At 37.2% G+C, this 17,722-nt stretch overlaps 1 protein-coding gene across 1 annotated transcript in view; it reads right to left on the bottom strand.

Moving 5' to 3' along the window:
- Positions 1–17,722, bottom strand: part of GPR158 (G protein-coupled receptor 158) — a 637,652-nt gene that overhangs the window by 230,763 nt on the left and 389,167 nt on the right. Inside the window, 1 exon segment of the mRNA XM_006871655.1 lies at positions 2,519–2,587. Coding sequence (XP_006871717.1) covers positions 2,519–2,587 — 69 coding nt within the window.

The raw sequence follows: 17,722 nt of genomic DNA, 5'->3' as shown, positions 1-17,722 counted from the left end.
TATATATATGTTGTAAATTGATGTGGATGGTCTGCCCCTGCAAACTCTATCTTCAACATCTTCATGTACGTATATATGGAGTCCTGGTGTGGCGCTGTGGGCTAATGCGTCAGACTGCAAAGTCGTTTGAACTGCAAGGTCAGTGGTTCAAGCTCACCATCTGCTCCTTGGAAACCCTATACAGGGTCGCTATGGGTCGGAATCAACTCGACGGCACTGGTGAGTTTGAACTGCCGACCTTGTTGTTCAGACTCATCCTGGTATGGCACTTCGGGCTAATGCGCTGGACTGCAAAGGTCCCTTTGAACCGCAAGGTCGGTGATTCAAGCTCACCGTCAAGTCAGTTTCCTCCCACAGTGACCCTGTATAGTGTTTCTGAGAAGCAGTTGATGAGCTTCAGCTGCCCACCTTTTGCTTCAAACCGACATTCCAGGGCATTAACTCACAGAGCCACACCAGGTCTCCAAATATCATACTATTTAAAAGCTATTCGCCAGACTTAAAAGTCTGTACTCACGTACCTCTCCTTACTCTTCCCTGAATTGAGGTTTATCATCTTGACACTAGGTGGTGTTTCCCTTGAGTGACTGACATAAAGGGGTCACCAGCTCATTATAATTGTCCTTGCCTTGGCCTACCAGGTCTTACATGTTATCCCATTCTACTCATATGTTCATATTAATTTATAACTGTAAAAAGACAAGCCACAGGTAAAAAGCACCCAACAATGTTAAAATAGGTAGGCAAGGACCATTTTATTTTATTTAAAAAAAAAAAGTATATTGCAACAAGGAAGATAAAACAAGAACTAAGTCTGAGCTCAACTGCTGAAATAAGGCAGCAGGGTTCTTAAGGGCTTCAGTGGACTAGTGGGAAAATACTGAAAGATGTTGGGGGTGTTTATCAATGGGATGAGTGAGTTACTGAGTTTGCAGTAAGAGCTGTTTGGCTCCAATTGTTTTATTTTTTTTCTGATTCAGCTTCCTGAATTCCATAAGGGATGAGGGGATAAAGGAGGTAGCTAAAGGAGCTCTGGTAGCGTAGTGGTTATGAGTCGGGCTGCCAACCTCAAGGTCAGCAGTTCGAAACTACCAGTGGTTCTGCAGGAGAAAAATGAGGCGTTCTGCTCCTGTAAAGATTTACAGCCTTGGGAACCCTGTGCAGGGTCAGTATGAGTTGGAACCGACTCCACGGTACTTAACAGATTGTTTTATTGGGCACTTGGAGCACTGTAAGTGGGTGGCTTAAGGTCAAAAGGAAGCCTATATAAAGTTTAATTAAGCAAAGGAGACTGTAAAGGTCATTTTGGTCACAAAATACCAATGTAGTTTTTATCTTTAATTAAGATAGAACCCATACATATTCTGTTTCTTGTTTATTTCATTTTTATGTTGATTTTAGATAAAAACAAGAGACATGATTACAATGAAAACTGTTATTGGGATCTGGAGAATCAGACATTAGAGAAGTCCATGAGAAATATTTATGAAGACTTCCCTCTCCAGCATTCTCTAAGAACACTGCTCCCTTGGAGGGGGTTCATGATCTGTAATACTTGATGAGATTCTCATCTGTCAGCTTTAAGATTTCCTTATCAGCCATATTCACCACCCAGCCTGGGGAAAGACCAAAGAAGATCTGCCAGGGATCCTTTGGAGCAGTGAGCATTTTGAAGAGTTCATCTTTCGTGATATCAGGTAAAATATACAGTGAGACACACAGAGAGAGTCCTGGTGTACTATTGTAGGGTACGTACTGAACTGCTGTCTGCAAAGTTGGTGGTCCAAACCCACCAGTCGGTGCTCCTCAGAAACCCTTTACAGGATTGTTATGGGTCAGATTCAACTCAACAGCTCACCATCATATACCTATATTTGTAAGTGTGTGTGGCACTGTGGGCTAATGCGTCAGACTGCAAACTTGTGTGAACTGCAAGGGCAGAGGTTCAAGCTTACCTGCTGTTCCTGAGAAACTCTATATAGGGTCGCATGGGTCGGAATCAACTCAGCGGCACTTAACAATAACAACAACATGTATATTGTCACAAGGTACCATTAAGCTGGCTCTAACTCATATTGATCCTATGTACAATAGAATGAAACATTGTTCCATCCTGTACCATGCTCACAATTGTTGTTAGGATGTGTATGTGTGTGTGTGTGTGTGTATATAGTTGTTGTTTTTAAGTTCCATTGAGTCGATTCTGACCCATAACGACCCTGTATAGGGTTTCCAAGGAGCAGCTGGTAAGCTTGAACCACTGACATTGCAGTTCAAACCATTGACATTGCATTAGCCCACAGCACCACACCAGGACTCTCTCTTTCTACACACACACGCACACGCACACACACACACATGAAGTAATTTCAAAAAGTTTATGAGAAAATTAAATTTTATTTTTAAATCCCATTTTTACAAAAAAATTCTGAAGCTCCTAATGCATGTGTATATTATAATAGAGTACTGTCAAAGCACACATAAATAGCTACTTTTACAATGTAATTAAGTTACTCACCGGAAAGTATAGCAGCAGAGACCCCAAAAGAATGGTTTCCAACAGGATAAGGCCCGATGCCCTGATGCTCTAAAAAAACAAAACAAAACAAAATGAAACATCTATGTTAACTTAGAGTTCTAATTATGGGAAAATTTATGCTTTTGAGACACAAAAAGAATAGTACCCTTTGAGGAAAATAAATGAAAATTATGACTATTTCAGGTTATATACCTAACTGCAACATGCAAAATCAATAGCTATGAAGGTGATGATGATATTGTCAGTGGTGATACTGCCAGTGGCTTCACAGATGCTAAAATTTGAATCAATCAACTGTCTATGCATTAACATTACCTAGAAGACCCTTCCAATCCAAGAAACTCACAAATACAGATGATCTCGCCTTCATTTCTGAAATACCAGACAAAAATGACATTGAATACAATCCCTAAATCACTTCATCCGTCCCTTCAGGATGGTCTTGATGTATAAAACAAGCATACAGTCAAAGCCTAGTCTCCTCAGTGTTTTGCCCAGCACTGTGCCAACAGACAACCTCAAACATACACCAATAGAACTCCTTAATAGGAATAACATGTAGTTGTTGTTGTTAATTACTGTTGAGCCAGTTGTGACTCATAATGACCTTGTAAAGGGTTTCTGAGGAGCACCTGGTGGGTTTGAACTTCTGACCTTATGATTAAAATTCTAGTGCTTCTTCTACAAAACCACATCATGACTCCATAAAATGCATCATATAAGAGAGGTATTTCACCTTGCAAATATGTTGAATTTCAATATTCAAAAGAGTAAGCTGATTTTCAAACAAATAAACCTTGGAATCAGGATAGCAATAACTTCTCATTACAAAATCCTTAAATTTGAGGTAAAAAATAAAAAGATTATTAAGTCATTCTTATTTTCTCACAATAATTTTTTCTCAGATTAATTGAACCAACAATATTCAGTGAATATATTAAGAATAAACACAAAATAGGCTATTCTGGGGTCCCTGTGTTTCCATTATATGCAACATAAACTATATCCACAAATTAAACCAATTACAAATATAACATGTTGCTTAGCAGGGAAATAATTGGAAACAGCAGCAATTAACTTTGCAATTAAAAAAAAATCTAAAAAAACAGACTGTAAGAGTCTACTATATAAAAAGAAATATGGGATAGACAGAGAAATTTCAAATTCCCCATTTCTGGTATGACATCCTTAGACACATAGGAATGCTTTGTATAAACTCTTAAAAGAACTCAGGGCTTGCATTAATCCAAGAATTTGGGAATGGAGAAATAAGTTCAGCTGGTGGACAGACTTAATTATTCAGGTGGCTGCTTGCCATTGATCATTATTATAGACAGCAGATGTTTTTCAATGAAAACAAATTTTCTATCAGCAAGCCTTTAAATGGACTTTGGCTGGAAGATTTTCCAAAACAGCAAATTATGTTGAAGTGTTTTATATGTGATTCCAACTTAAAAAATAACATCGAGTGATTATTTTTTTTAACGTATTTTAAATTTATGCTAACTATATGTAGAATCCTGGTGTGGCGCTGCAGGGTGATGCACTAGACAGCAAGGTCAGTTTGAACCTCAAGGTTGATGGTTCAAATACACCAGCTACGTGCTAGAAACCCTATACAGGGTTACTATGAGTCAGAACAAACTGGATGGATTTAACAACAACATATGTGCTTGTGGGGTTCTGATGTGGTGTTACAGGACAATGCATGGCACCAAAAGGTCAGTTTGAACTGAAAGGTCAGAGGTTCTAACTCAGCTGCCAATTCTTGGAAACCCAAATCAGGTTCCCTAAGAGTCAAAACTGACTTGAAGGTACTTAAAAATAACTACTTATGTGTGTCCATTGTCTTAAAAATCTAATAGTACAAAGCTCCCCTTTGCTACCGCTGCTTATTTTCAGCAGTTTTCCAGAGGAAATTGCTGTGATTAGATATGGTACGGTTGTTTCCACCTTCTGGCTATAATGAATAATGATTCAGCGAACACTGGTGTTCATCCAGGCTGACTGCCCATCATTCTTTTATGCTTTCTTTGCAAGTTTTTATACATGCTTTATTGTTGTGGTTGTTGTTAGGTTGCTATTGAGTTGGTACCAACTCGTAGTGACCCTATGCACAACAGAATGAAAAACTGCTAGGTCTTGCACCAAGCTCACACTCTTTGCTACATATTACTCCGTTGCTGCTGCACTGCACCAATCATCTAATTGAAGGGTCTTCCTGTTTTTCTCCAACCCTCCACTTGACCAAATATGGTATCTTTCTCCAGGGACTGGTCTCTCCTAATAACATGTCTGAAATATGAGAGATGAAGTCTGGACATCCTTGGCTTCTAAGGAGCATTCTGGCTGTATTTCTTCCAACACAGATTTGTTAGTTCTTCTGGCAGTCCATGGTACTTTTAATATTCTCCTCCAACACTGTAACTCAGATGTATCAATTATTTTATGGTCTTCCTTATTCACTGTCCAATTTTCACTTATGTATGGAGGTGGTCGTGGTAGCTGTGGAGTAGATTCTGACTCATAGCAACTGCATAGGGCTTCCAAGGCTGTAAATCTCTATGGGTGAAGAAAGCCTCATCTTGCTCCTACGGAATGGCTGGTAGTTTGGAACTGCTGACATTAAGGTAAGCAGCCCAGCTCATAACCACTCTACTACCAGAGGTTACTGAAAATATCATGGCTTAGTTCAAGCACACCTTAGTCCCCAAACTGACATCTTTGTTCTTCAACATTTAAAAGAGGTCTTGTGCCGATTTGCCTAATGCAATACAGCCTTCGATTTCTTGACTGCTGCTTCCATGAGTGTTGATGGTTGATCCGAGCAAAATGAAGTCTTTGACAATTTCAATCTTTTCTCCATTTATATGGATATTGTTAATTGGTCCAGTGGTGAGGATTTCTGTTTTCTTTACACTGAGGTGCAACCCATATTGAAGACTGTGCTCTTTGAACTTCATCAGTAAGTATTTTAAGTATCTTTGCTTATCAGCAATCAAGGTTGTATCATCTGCATACTGCAGGTTATTAATGAGTCTTCCACCAATCCTGATGCTACATTGTTCTTCATATAATTCAGCTTCTCAGATTATGTGCTCAGCATAGAGTTTGAATAAGTACTGTAAAGAATATGACCCTGGCACACACCTTTCCCAATTTTAAGCCACTCAGTGTTCCCTTGTTCTGTCTGAACAATTCCCTCTTGGTCTATGTACAGGTTCCTCATGAGTACAATTAAGTGTTCCAGAATACTCATTCTCTTCACTGTTGTCCATAGCTTGTCATGGTCCACACAATCAAAAGTCTTTGCATAGTAAATAAAGAACAGGTAAACATCTTTCTGATATTTTTGCTTTCAGCCAAGATCCATCTGATGTCAGCAATGATATCCCTCATTCTGTGTCCTTTTCTAAATATAGCTTGAAGCTTGGTGAGTTCTCTGTCACTGTATGGTTGCACCCATTTTTAATACCTTCAGCAAAATTTTACTTGCATGCAATATTAATGATGTTGACAGATGATTTCCACATTCCATTGGGTCACCTCTCTTTGGAATGAGCACAAATATGGATCTTTTCAGTCAACTGACCAGGAAGTTGTCTTCCAAATTTCTTGGCAAAGATGAGTGAGTGCCTCCAGTGCTACATCATTTTGTTGAAAGATTTCAGTTTGTATTCCATCAATTCCTGGTGCCTTGTTCTTTGTTAATGCCTTCAATACACCTTGGACTTCTTCCTTCAGTATCATTGGCTCTTGATCAGTTGCTACCTCTTGAAAGAGGTTGAACATCGACCATTTCTTTTTGGTACAGTGAATGTGTATCCCTCCCATCTTATACTTTCTGCATCATTCAATATTTTGTCTATGTTGTTGTTGTTGTTGTCAGGTGCCATCGAGTCAGAACCGACTCATAGTGACCCACGCACAGCAGAACAAAACAATGTCCTATCCTGGGCCAACCTCACTACCGCTGCCACACTTGATGCCATCAATGATGCCACCTGGCCAATCCATCTCGTTAGGGGTCTTCCTCTTTTTCTCTGACCCTCCACCTTACCCAGCATGACATCCTTCTCCAGTGACTGTTTCCTCCTGACAATATGTCCAAAGTATGAGAGACGAAGATTAGCCATCCTGGCCTCCAAGGAGCACTCTGGTTGCACTTCTTCCAAAACAGATCTATAGGTTCTTTTGGCAGTCCTTGGCACTTTCAGTATTCTCCTCCAACACCACAATTCAAAGGCATCAATTCTTCTACGATCTTCCTTATTCACTGTCCAGCTTTCGCATCCATATGAGGCTATTGAAAACACCATGGCCTGGGTCAGGTGAACCTTAGTCCTCAAGCTGACATCTCTGCTCTTCAATACTTTAAAAAGTTCCTGTGCAGATTTGTCCAATGCAATACGTCGTCTGATCTCTTGACTGCTGCTTCCGCGAGTGTTGATAGTTGATCCAAGAAGAATGAAGTCCTTGACAACCTCAATCTCTTCTCCATTGATAAGAATGTTGTTTATTGGTCCAGTGGTGAGGATTTTTGTTTTCTTGACATTGAGATGCAATCCATATCGAAGGCTGTGCTCTTTGATCTTCATAAGTAAATGTTTCAAGTCCTCTTCACTTTCAGCAAGCATTTTGTCTATAGAATCCTTAAATATTACAAGTCGAGGCTTGAATTTTTCTTTATTTCCCTGAGCTTGAAGAATTTTAGTTTTCTACCTCTAGGTCTTTGCACATTTCATTATATTATTTGACTTTGTCTCCTTGAGATACTCTTTGAAATTTTCTGTTCAGCTATTTTTCCTCTTCTTTTCTTCCATTTGTTTTAGCATCTGTACACTAGATAAGGAGCTCTGGTAGTGTAGTGGTTACAAATCTGGCTGCTAACCTTAGGGTCAGCAGTTCGAAACTACCAGCTGTTCTGCTGGAGAAAGATGAGGCTTCCTGCTTCCGTAAAGATTTACCGCCTTGGAAACCCTGTTCAGGGTCGCTATGAGTCAGAACCGACTCCACAGCCCATAACAACAACAACACTAGATAGCAAGTTTCAGATATTCTTTTGACATCCATCTTGGTCTTTTCTTTCTTGTCTTAGTGATTTTTTGCTTTCTTTCTGTATGATATTTCTTGATATCATCCTACAGCTCGTCTAGTCTTTGGTCTTTAGTGTCTAATACATCAAATCTGTTTTTCAGATCTCTAAATTCAGGTGGGATATGTTCAATATCATATTTTGGCTCTTGTGAACTTATTTTAATTTTCTTCAGCTCAAGCCTGAACTTGCATATGAGTAAATGATGGTTTTTCCACAGTCTGTCTCTGGGTTTGTTTTGGCTGATAATATGGAGTTTTTCCACCATCTCTTTCCACAGATGTATTCAATTTGATTTCTATGTATTCTATCTGGTGAGGTCCATGTGTACAGTTGTCTTTTTTTTTGTTGTTTAAAAAAGGTATTTGCCATGAAGAAGTCATTTGTCTTGCAAAATTATATCATGCAATCTCCAGCATTGTTTCTATCAGCAAGGCCATATTTTCCAACTACAGATCCCTCCTTGTTTCCTACCTTTGCATTCCAATCATCAGTAATTATCAATATATCTTGATTTTATGTTTACTCAATTTCAGGCTAAAGTTCAGTTTCATCATCACAGGCTCTAGTGGTTGGTGCGTAAATTTGAGTAGTAGTTGTATTTATTGGTCTTCTTTTGTTGTTGTTGTTGTTATGTACCATGGAGTTGGTTCCGACTCATAGTGACCCTGTACAGGGTTTCCGAGGCTATAAATCTTTATGGGAGCAGAAAAACTCATCTTTCTCCCATGGAACAGCTGGTAGTTTCAAACTGCTGACCTTGCAATTCGCAGCCCGATTCGTAACCACTATACTTTTTTAGGCTCTGGATATTATCTTATCACAGGCAGCATTGTACTTAAAGACATGCTTTGATATGTTCTTTTTTATAATCAATTTGTCATTCCTGGCATAGTAACCCATGTGATTTTCAGATTCAAAATGGCGTATACCGGCCCATTTCAGCTCACTAATGCCTAAGATATCAATGTTAATTCGTTCCATTTCATTTTTGAGAATTTCCAATTTTCCTAGATTCATACTTAGTACATCCCATTTTCTGATTATTAATGGATGTTTACAGCTGTTTCCCTTCATTTGAGTTGTGCAACATTAGCAAGTGAAGGTCGGGAAGGATTCAATTCATGTTATAACGGTCAGCTCTATTTTGAGGAGGCAGCTCTTCCATAGTTGTGTTTTGGGTGTCTTCCAACCTGAGGAGCTCATCTACCAGCACTGTATCTGACAATTTTCTCGTGTTCTTCATGTTTCAATACTCTGGTGCTATTTGACAGTGTTCCATTGCTATTCAATAAGACTTTCAGTGACTAAATATTCTGAAGTAGTCCATCTCTCCTTCTTCTTAGTCTGTCTTCGTCTGGAAGCTCAGTTGAAACCTGTCCACCGTGGTTGACCCTCGTGGTATTTCAAATAGTTGTGGCATACCTTCTAAAATCACAGCAACATACAAGGAACCACAGTATGGCAAACTGATTGACAAGTGGTGGTTTATACATGCATACATTTAAAATACTGTTGTCGTTTTTAAGTTCCAACTCATAATGGCCCTGTATAGGGTTTCTGATTATCTGAGGGTGCAGAAAGCCTCATCTTATCCCCCATAGAAAAACTAGTGGGCTCAAACTGCTGATCCTTTAGTCCTTTAGTCCACAGTCTAATGATTATCCTACAGAACCACCATGCTCCCTTTAAAAATATTTGCCTATATAATTCAGATAATCTACTTGGGCTTTGTGATTTTTCTTGTACTGTATCACACTTTAAGGATGCTTCTGTAACTTAATTTACTTAATATGTCTTAAAGATACTTTCATGTCAGTACTCAAAGATGTCCTTCATTCTTTGTAATTGATGCATATTGTTGTTGTGTGCAATTGTGTAATTTCAGACTTACAGAGACCTATATGAAAGAGCAGAGTTATATGCAATCTACAATTTATTTTCAAAACTCTCCAAAATTGACATTAAGTTAGAGTGTAAGAGTCTAAAATGCTATACACTACTGCTTGTAAAACAATCCATACAATATTGATTTTTTTTAAAGGGATCTGGAAAGAAACTATGTGGCTTAATGTAATAGCTTAGCTACAGACTTTGCAGCTAACCTCAACTTAGTTTAAATTATGAAACAACCATTTTGAATTAGGAGACATTGAGTTTCAATGGCTTCACCCATAAAATGGGCAACCTAATTCTTACCTTATTAAACCTGACTTGCATAATAAAATATGATACATACAAAATGACTAGTATCATGCATGCTACTTAATAGGTATGTACCAATCCTTCAAGGTCACACAAGAACAGTGAATTTGAAAGCAAAAAGGTATATAAAACAAGCAGACAAATGTTTTATGATGTTTAAGTCCAATATGATTCCTGAGGAACTAAAGACCTGGGGAGTGGGGAAACACAGTTGTTTCTTTACGTTTTGGTCATGCTGAGGTTTGGAGGCCCTTTTGCCCTTTGTGCAAAATTCAAATTTTACTGTGTTAAACTATATATAACAAAACATTTGCATTTTCAACCATTAATACACATACAATTAAGTGACCTTAATTACATTCAACATGTACAACCCATCTGCTTTATTCATTTCCATTTTGTTTTTCATTACTCTAAACAGAAACTTGGAACCCTTAAGCAATAACATTCTATTTGCCCTCCTCTCAGCTCCTGGTAATGACTAATAATTTTGCTCTCTATGCATTTTCTTATTCTAAACATTTCACATAAGGATAACAATATTTATCCTTTTGTGTCTGTCACCTATGCCAGTCAATTCATTTCTCTTTATGGCTTAATAATAGTCCATTGCAGGGACAGAACACATTTCATCTGTTCATTCATCTGTTCATAGACACATCATTTGTTTTCACCTGTTGGCTATAGTAATTAAGGTCACTGGTCCATTTTGAGTTAATTTTCATGTATGGTGGTAGGTCGCAATATCTTCTGATAGTTTTCGGGCCAGTAGGTTCTGTGGCTAATTTATGGTCCTCCCTCCTATATAACAGCAGTAGCAGTGGTGTGTGTTTTTAGATATTCTCAGAGCATATAATCTGTCTCCTTTTCATTTGAAAATGTTACAGAATCTTAACACTTCACTGCCTTTCTCCTGGCTAAGCATTATTTCAAATCATATATTGGAACTTTGACAAATGATTCTGTAATAAAATATAAAGCCTACTCAGGATGTGTACTTTTTCTGTAAAATAGCCATTGACTTTTGGTTAGAATAAGCAGATATCTCAGAGGCAGAACTCAAGGACAAAGAAGTGGCCCCATACTTCATAAAACATTTCCCACTACCTTATTGGTACTTTTAACTGGGACAAGACCTTTTTTACTTTGCACTTGGAGATAAGATTAACATACAAATGTTCAAAGTAATCCATTGACTTAAGTTCAAACTGAAGTGCAAGATTTCTTTCTTTAGAGTATAAGTGACAGATCAGGAAGAAAAAAAGGAGGCACTTAATATGTGGAAAAGAAAGGAAGAATTAAAAAATTAAGGTAGATTAGGGAGGAAAGTAATACAAGCCAAGAATAATTTTAATCTCCATCACAGTATTGCCTGAATAGAAATGATTATGTAGAACTATTTTAAACCTGAGTTGCTAACAAGTAAACTTTTGAAATTTTTTCTTAAAACATGATCAACAATGGTTATGATGCTACTTATATAAAACACATACATACAAAGGAACACTATACATTTTCTAGATAAAAATCAATATATTTAATAAAGTTCTGGAGGATATATATAAAGCTTGTAACAATCGTTTATTTCTTTTGGAGACCTGGATAGGTTTTAGATCAATTGCATTTTAAGGAATATTTTAATTTCTTAGACGGAGATATAGTAATACACTGCTTATGTAATATATGTTTAATTAAATTAAGTAAAGAAAAAAGTGTCTAAAGTATGTCAATTCAACTTTTAGACAATCTCTTTATTGTTGTTAGGTGCCATCTAGTCAGTTCTGACTCATAGAGACCCTATGTAGAACAGAATGAGACACTGCACCATCCTTTTAAGTGCTGTTGTGTTTGAGTCCATTGCTGCTCTTCCTGTGTCCTGCCGTCTCATTGGTAGTCTTCCTCTTTGTCGTTGGCCCTCAACTCTATCAAGCATAATGTCCTTCTCCAGGCATTGGTCCTTCCTGACAATATATCCAAAGCACGAGAGACAAAAGTATTGACATCCTAACTTCTAAGAAGCATTCTGGCTGCATTTCATACAATACAGATTTGCTTGCTCTTTTACCAGGCCACAGCACATTTAATATTCTTTTCCAACACCATAACTCAAATGTATCTAATCTTCTACTGTCTTCCTTTTTCATTGTCCAAGTTTCACATGCATATGAGGATACTGAAAATACTATGGGTTGGGTCAGACGCACCTTAGTCCTCAAACTGACATCTTTGCTCTTGAACACTTTAAAGAGGTCTTGTGCAGAAGATTTGACTAATGTAATACATCATTTGATTCTTGACTGACGCTTCAATGAGAGTTGATTATAGATACAAGTAAAATGAAGTCTTTGGCAAATTCAATCTTTTTTCGATTTTTCATGATGTTATAAATTGTTCCATCTGTGAGTAATTTTGCTTTCTTTACATTGAGGTTTAATCCATACTGAAGGCTATAATCTTTAATCTTCAATAGTAAGCATTTTAAGTTCTCTTCACTTCCAGCAAGCAAGGTTATATCATTGCATATTATATTTTGTTAATGAGTCTTCCTTCAATCTTGATTCCACATTCTTTTTCATATCATGTGTTTTTTAGATTATTTGTTAAATACACAAATTGAATAAGTATGGTGAAAAGATACAATCATGACACATACCTTTTCTGATTTTAAACCATTCAGAACCTCATTGTTTTGTTTTAACAACTGCCTTTTGGTCTATATATAGGTTCCTCATGAGCACAATTAAGTGTTCTAAAATACCTAATGTTATCCATAATTTGTCATGATCCACTAGTCAAAAGTCCTTGCATAGTAAATAAAGCATATGTAAGTATCTTTCTGGTATTGTCTGATTTCAGCCAAGATCCATCTGATGTCAGCAATAAGTTCTCTAGTTCACATCCTCTTCTGAATGTGGCTTGAATTTCTGGCAGTTCCCTGTCAATGTGCAGTTGCAACCATTTTTGAAATTAACTTCAGCAAAATTTTACTTGCATGTGATGTTAATGATATTGTTTGTTGATTCTTTAATTATTTGAAACACCTCTCTTCTCTTTGGAATGGGCACAAATATGATGTCTCCTAATTGGTTGGCCAAGTAGCTGCCTTCCAAATTCCTTGGCATAAATGTGCTGCATCAGTTTGTTGAAAGATTTTAATTTGTATTCCAATAATTCCTGGAGGAGCCTTGTGTTTTTTCCAAAGCCTTCAGTGCAGCTTGGACCATTGGCATTTGAACATATGCTACCTCTTTATATGGTTGAAAATGGACCATTTTGTTTTGTACGGTGATTCTATGAATCCCGTCCATCTTTGTTGATGCCTTCTGCATCATTCCATATTTTCTCCACATTGTTGTTGCTGCTAAGTGCTGTCTAGTCACTTCCTTTATAGGATTTCAAAGGAGCAGCTGGTGGGTTTGAACAGCTGATCTTGAAGTTAAGGGTCCAGTGCTTATAATGCAAATCAAAGTCTGGATTTTTTTTTTCAGTCCTTTCAGCTTGCTCTTCCCTTTTGGTTTTCTAACTCCAGGTTTTTATACATTTCATTATAATACTTGACTTTGTTTTCTCAAGATACCCTTTCAAATGTTCTGTTCAGCTCTTTTACTTCCTCATTTCGTCTATTCACTTTAGCTTCTGTACATTTAAGAATAAGTTTCTGAGTCTCTTTTGACTTCCATTTTGGTCTTTTCTTTACTTCCAGTGTTTTCAATGACCTCTTGCTTCTTCCTATATGATGATGTCATCTGACAACTCTTCTTCCTATATGATGATGCCATCCAACAACTCTTCTGGTCTTCTGCCATCAGTGTCTAATGCATCAAATCTGTTCTTGAGATGGTCTTTAAATTTAGGTGGGATATATTCTTAGTCATACTTTGGCTCTTGTGGACTTATTTTCAATATCTTCAACTTTAGCTTGAATATGCATATGGGCAAGTGATTAGTTATTCCATAGTCAGTCTCTGATCTTGTTTTGACTGATGATATTGAGCCCTTCCACCATCATGTCTCACAGATGTAGACAACCTGATTCCTGTGTATGCCTACTGGTGAAGTCCAATTGAATAGTTGCCTTTTATGCTACCTAAAAAAGGTATTTGTAATGAATAAGTCATTGGCCTTTCAAAATTATATCATGTGGTCTTCTGCATTGTTTTTATCATCAAAGTTATATGTTCCAGCTACTGATCCTTCCTCTTTTTTCCAATCTTTGCATTTCAAACACGAGCAATTATCAATGTATCTTGATTGTATGTTTGATGAATTTCAGACTGAAGAAGTTGGTAGAATTCTTCAATTTCATCATCACTGACTTTAGTGGTTGTTGTGTAAATTTGAACAATAGTAATATTAACTGTTATTCCTTGTAGATATAAGGATAAATATCCTATCACAGACAGCATTGCTCTTCAAGATAGATCTTCTAATATTCTTTTTGATGATGAATGTGACACCATTACTCTTGAATTTTTCACCTCCGGCATAGTAAACAATATAATTTTCAAATTCAAATCTCATTATTAGGTACTATAATATGGAGAAAAAACAAAATCCTTTCTTTAACTAATATCCAATACATTTGTATTCAGCACCAACTGCATGCATAAAATGATCACAGGTTAATATGAAAGTTGAGGCATTATCACTGAGCTTAACACCCTGGTTTAGAATCCATATTGTCTATGGTGCTGTTCTAGCTGTTGTAAGCATGACTTGGTGGTCTCTGTGAGACTTGTTATCAATATTCCCCTGGGTAAAGGAGGTTCTTAGCACAGGACTCTAGGTTGAAATGTGTGTGCTCCACTTCTGGCTCTTCTTTTTTGTTGGAAGTCAGAGTCTTCCTTCTCTACTTGTTTCTCTTTTAGATCTTGGAAGATCAATGGTGATGCAAGTCACACTCCCTAGAAACTCCCCTTACATCATCTCAGGGCTGTAACCTGAGTGAGGGTGCTGTATCCCCCACTAATCACTGTTTGGTTGATAATATCAGATCACATCATATGGGATGACTACACCACCACAGCTGTTAAATTACATAAATACATAACTGACAAGCCACTGAGAATCATGGCTCAGTCAAGCTGACACATTTTCTGGGAGACACAATTCAATTCCTGATAACTACTAAATATAATTCCAGAGTTTAAAGCTAGCCAAGCAAAGGAGCACATTGGGGCTCATGTCACCAAGATGACTCATTTTAAACCAAGTAGGATGCAAACATTAACAAATCCCTAACTTAGAGTTCCATTGACGCTGTTTGCATGCTTCCACCCAGTCACTTGGTGGCAGTTAAAAAACTAAGTAAGACTAGAAGAGTCTGCCAATGAATTCCCTGTACTACATAAGGCCACTCAGCTGATTGAGTCCCACAGTGATTGATTCCCAAGTGAATGTTATTTCCTCTGGACAGATAATTTGACTCTCAGTGATTTTCTTACCCAAAGTAGCAGGACAAAACATGTGAGACTATAAGACTATTTAAAAATAAACTACAAATAAAGAAGTTTGGTTCAAGTATTAAATTATTTACTGGTCAATTAAAAATTCCTAGTACTTTTACATAAAATATTAAAAAGTCGTATTGCCTTAACTAGGCCTTTTTTGTAATTTCTAAGACTTCAGAAGAGAACCCATTTTTCATGTGATATAGTCATTTCAAGTAGAATAGACTAAGACCTTTTGGAAAACTAAGTTTATTCAAAACAGAAGTCCAGAGTAATATGAATACATACTTTCATGTTCTTTAAAGCAATATTGTTGTTTGTTGTTGTTGTTTAGTGCCATCGAGTCGGGTCCGACCCATAGCGACCCTGTACAGGGTTTCCGAGGGTGTAAATCTTTACGGGAGTAGAAAGCCTCATCTTTCTCCCGCGGAGCGGCTGGTAGTTTCGAACCGCTGACCTTAAGGTTCGCAGCCCGATTCGTAACCACTACGCTACCAGAGCTCCTTTAAAGCAATGTAGGAGACTAATAAAGGGGGGGGGGGGGAGACAATGATTGTGTATACCTGTGAAATTAGAAATAACAAGCCCTTTTTTATTAATAATGATTTATAATTTCTTACTGAGCAGAAACTTTTCATGGCTGCTTTTGCTGGAGTTGAACAAGACGTTTCTCAATTAGCTTTGCTTGTTTCACATCATGTGAACGAACAGTTACAACTTTCTCCCTTAACAGCTCATCTTTTCAAGAGTTCAGTGCTTGATTTTATGACTCAGAGTTGCTGGCTCTCCCTGCCATTGACAGGGGCAAAATCATTTCAGGGCATGTGAGGGAACATTTTAGATAACCTTTACTCAGCCAAGCTCATCCCTAGTGCTTATATACAAAACAACTTAATTCTAAGTTGTACTTCGCTGCAAAACAGCAGCTGTATCTCTGTAATCTATGTGTTTACAAACTTAAAGCTTCTTTTTCCTACAATACCACTACAATACCACTCATGAATTTTATAAAATGGAGAGAAATTACCTTAACTGACAAAAAAACTATACAGAAACGAATGGCATAAACTAAAATATCACATAAGGAGATCTTGTCTTGAGAGAGTCTATTGTACATCTTTAAATAAAACATGATTACTGAAACAAATTATAAGAAGTAGTTAGACATATTATCAAGTAAAAGCTATTGAGAGCCATTCATTGATACATCTTGCAAACAAAAGATACATCACCGAAAGAACAGCAAACTATTCCTACTCATGAAAAATCCTAATGTAGTGATGATAATATTAATTAACATATAAAATATTAGTATTCTTTGATAAGAAGCACTTTGCTTAATTTTTCAAATACCACTGTTTGTTACATACAGATAAGGTTAAATAAACATCATGCAGTTTAACTTCAAAGATTTTTTTAAAAACATAACTTTATATACTTAGGACAATTCAGCAGTTTTCACAAATCTTTTGTCAATGTCACCTGATTGCTAAGAGCAATCAAATTGAATTATCTTTTGCTGTCATTTAAACATTGTCTAATCGCAGAAGATTTTCTTTTTCTGGTAGGCTGAAAACTGTGATCTTCAGGGTAACTATTTTAAAATGTCACTGCTCACACCTAAGGCAACAGAACCCATCAATTTTATATTGACATCAGTATTTACTCTATCTTCATAAATACGGGAAATATGCAGCAACAGGAACAGGATTATTCAGAACTGTGAAGCTTGTGTTTATCACATTCTGAACAGTGGATAGCATGTCTGAAAGTGTATGGAATGACTAGACAAAGTGTCAAAGAAGCATTTCATACTTTTTTTCTGTCATTTGGAGATCTCCTAAACATTCTTGAATTTATGGTTCTTATTTTGTGCTCTACATACAACACAGAAAAAATTTCAAATTGTGACAGGACATTTACAAAGAAATGATGAGCATTTCACTTTGAAAACCTATCAATGACTTTATGAGGTATGTTGTTGCTAAGTACTGTTGAGTTGGTTTTGACCCATAGAGAACTTGTATAGGGCTTCTAAGGTGCAGCTGGTGAGCTTGAACTTCCGACCTTGCTGTTCAAATCAACCTTGAACAGTCCAGCGCATTAACCCACAGCACCATGCTGTATAGTGGTTTTTGAGGATCTGGCTGGTGGGTTTAAACTGCCAACTTTGTGGTTAGTAACTCAGTGCTTATCCTATAGAGCCACACCAGGATTTCATGAGGTATTATGTGCCAGGGAGTCATTTCTAAGTCACAGTGACTCTGTATAGGGCTTCTGGGACTGTAAATCTTTACAGGATTAGAAAGCCTCACTTTACCCCAGGAAGCAGCTGGTAGAGTCAAACTGCTGACCTTGTGGTTAGCAGCCCAACTCATACCCTACTATGCTACCAAAGTTCTTTATGAGGTATAATGTTCTTGTTGTTGTTAA

The sequence above is a fragment of the Chrysochloris asiatica genome, unplaced genomic scaffold, assembly GCF_000296735.1.
Source record: "Chrysochloris asiatica unplaced genomic scaffold, ChrAsi1.0 scaffold00172, whole genome shotgun sequence".
Classification (NCBI taxonomy): domain Eukaryota; kingdom Metazoa; phylum Chordata; class Mammalia; order Afrosoricida; family Chrysochloridae; genus Chrysochloris; species Chrysochloris asiatica.
The sequence above is the reverse complement of the archived record's forward strand: the minus strand, read 5'-3'. Positions and strand labels throughout refer to the sequence as shown.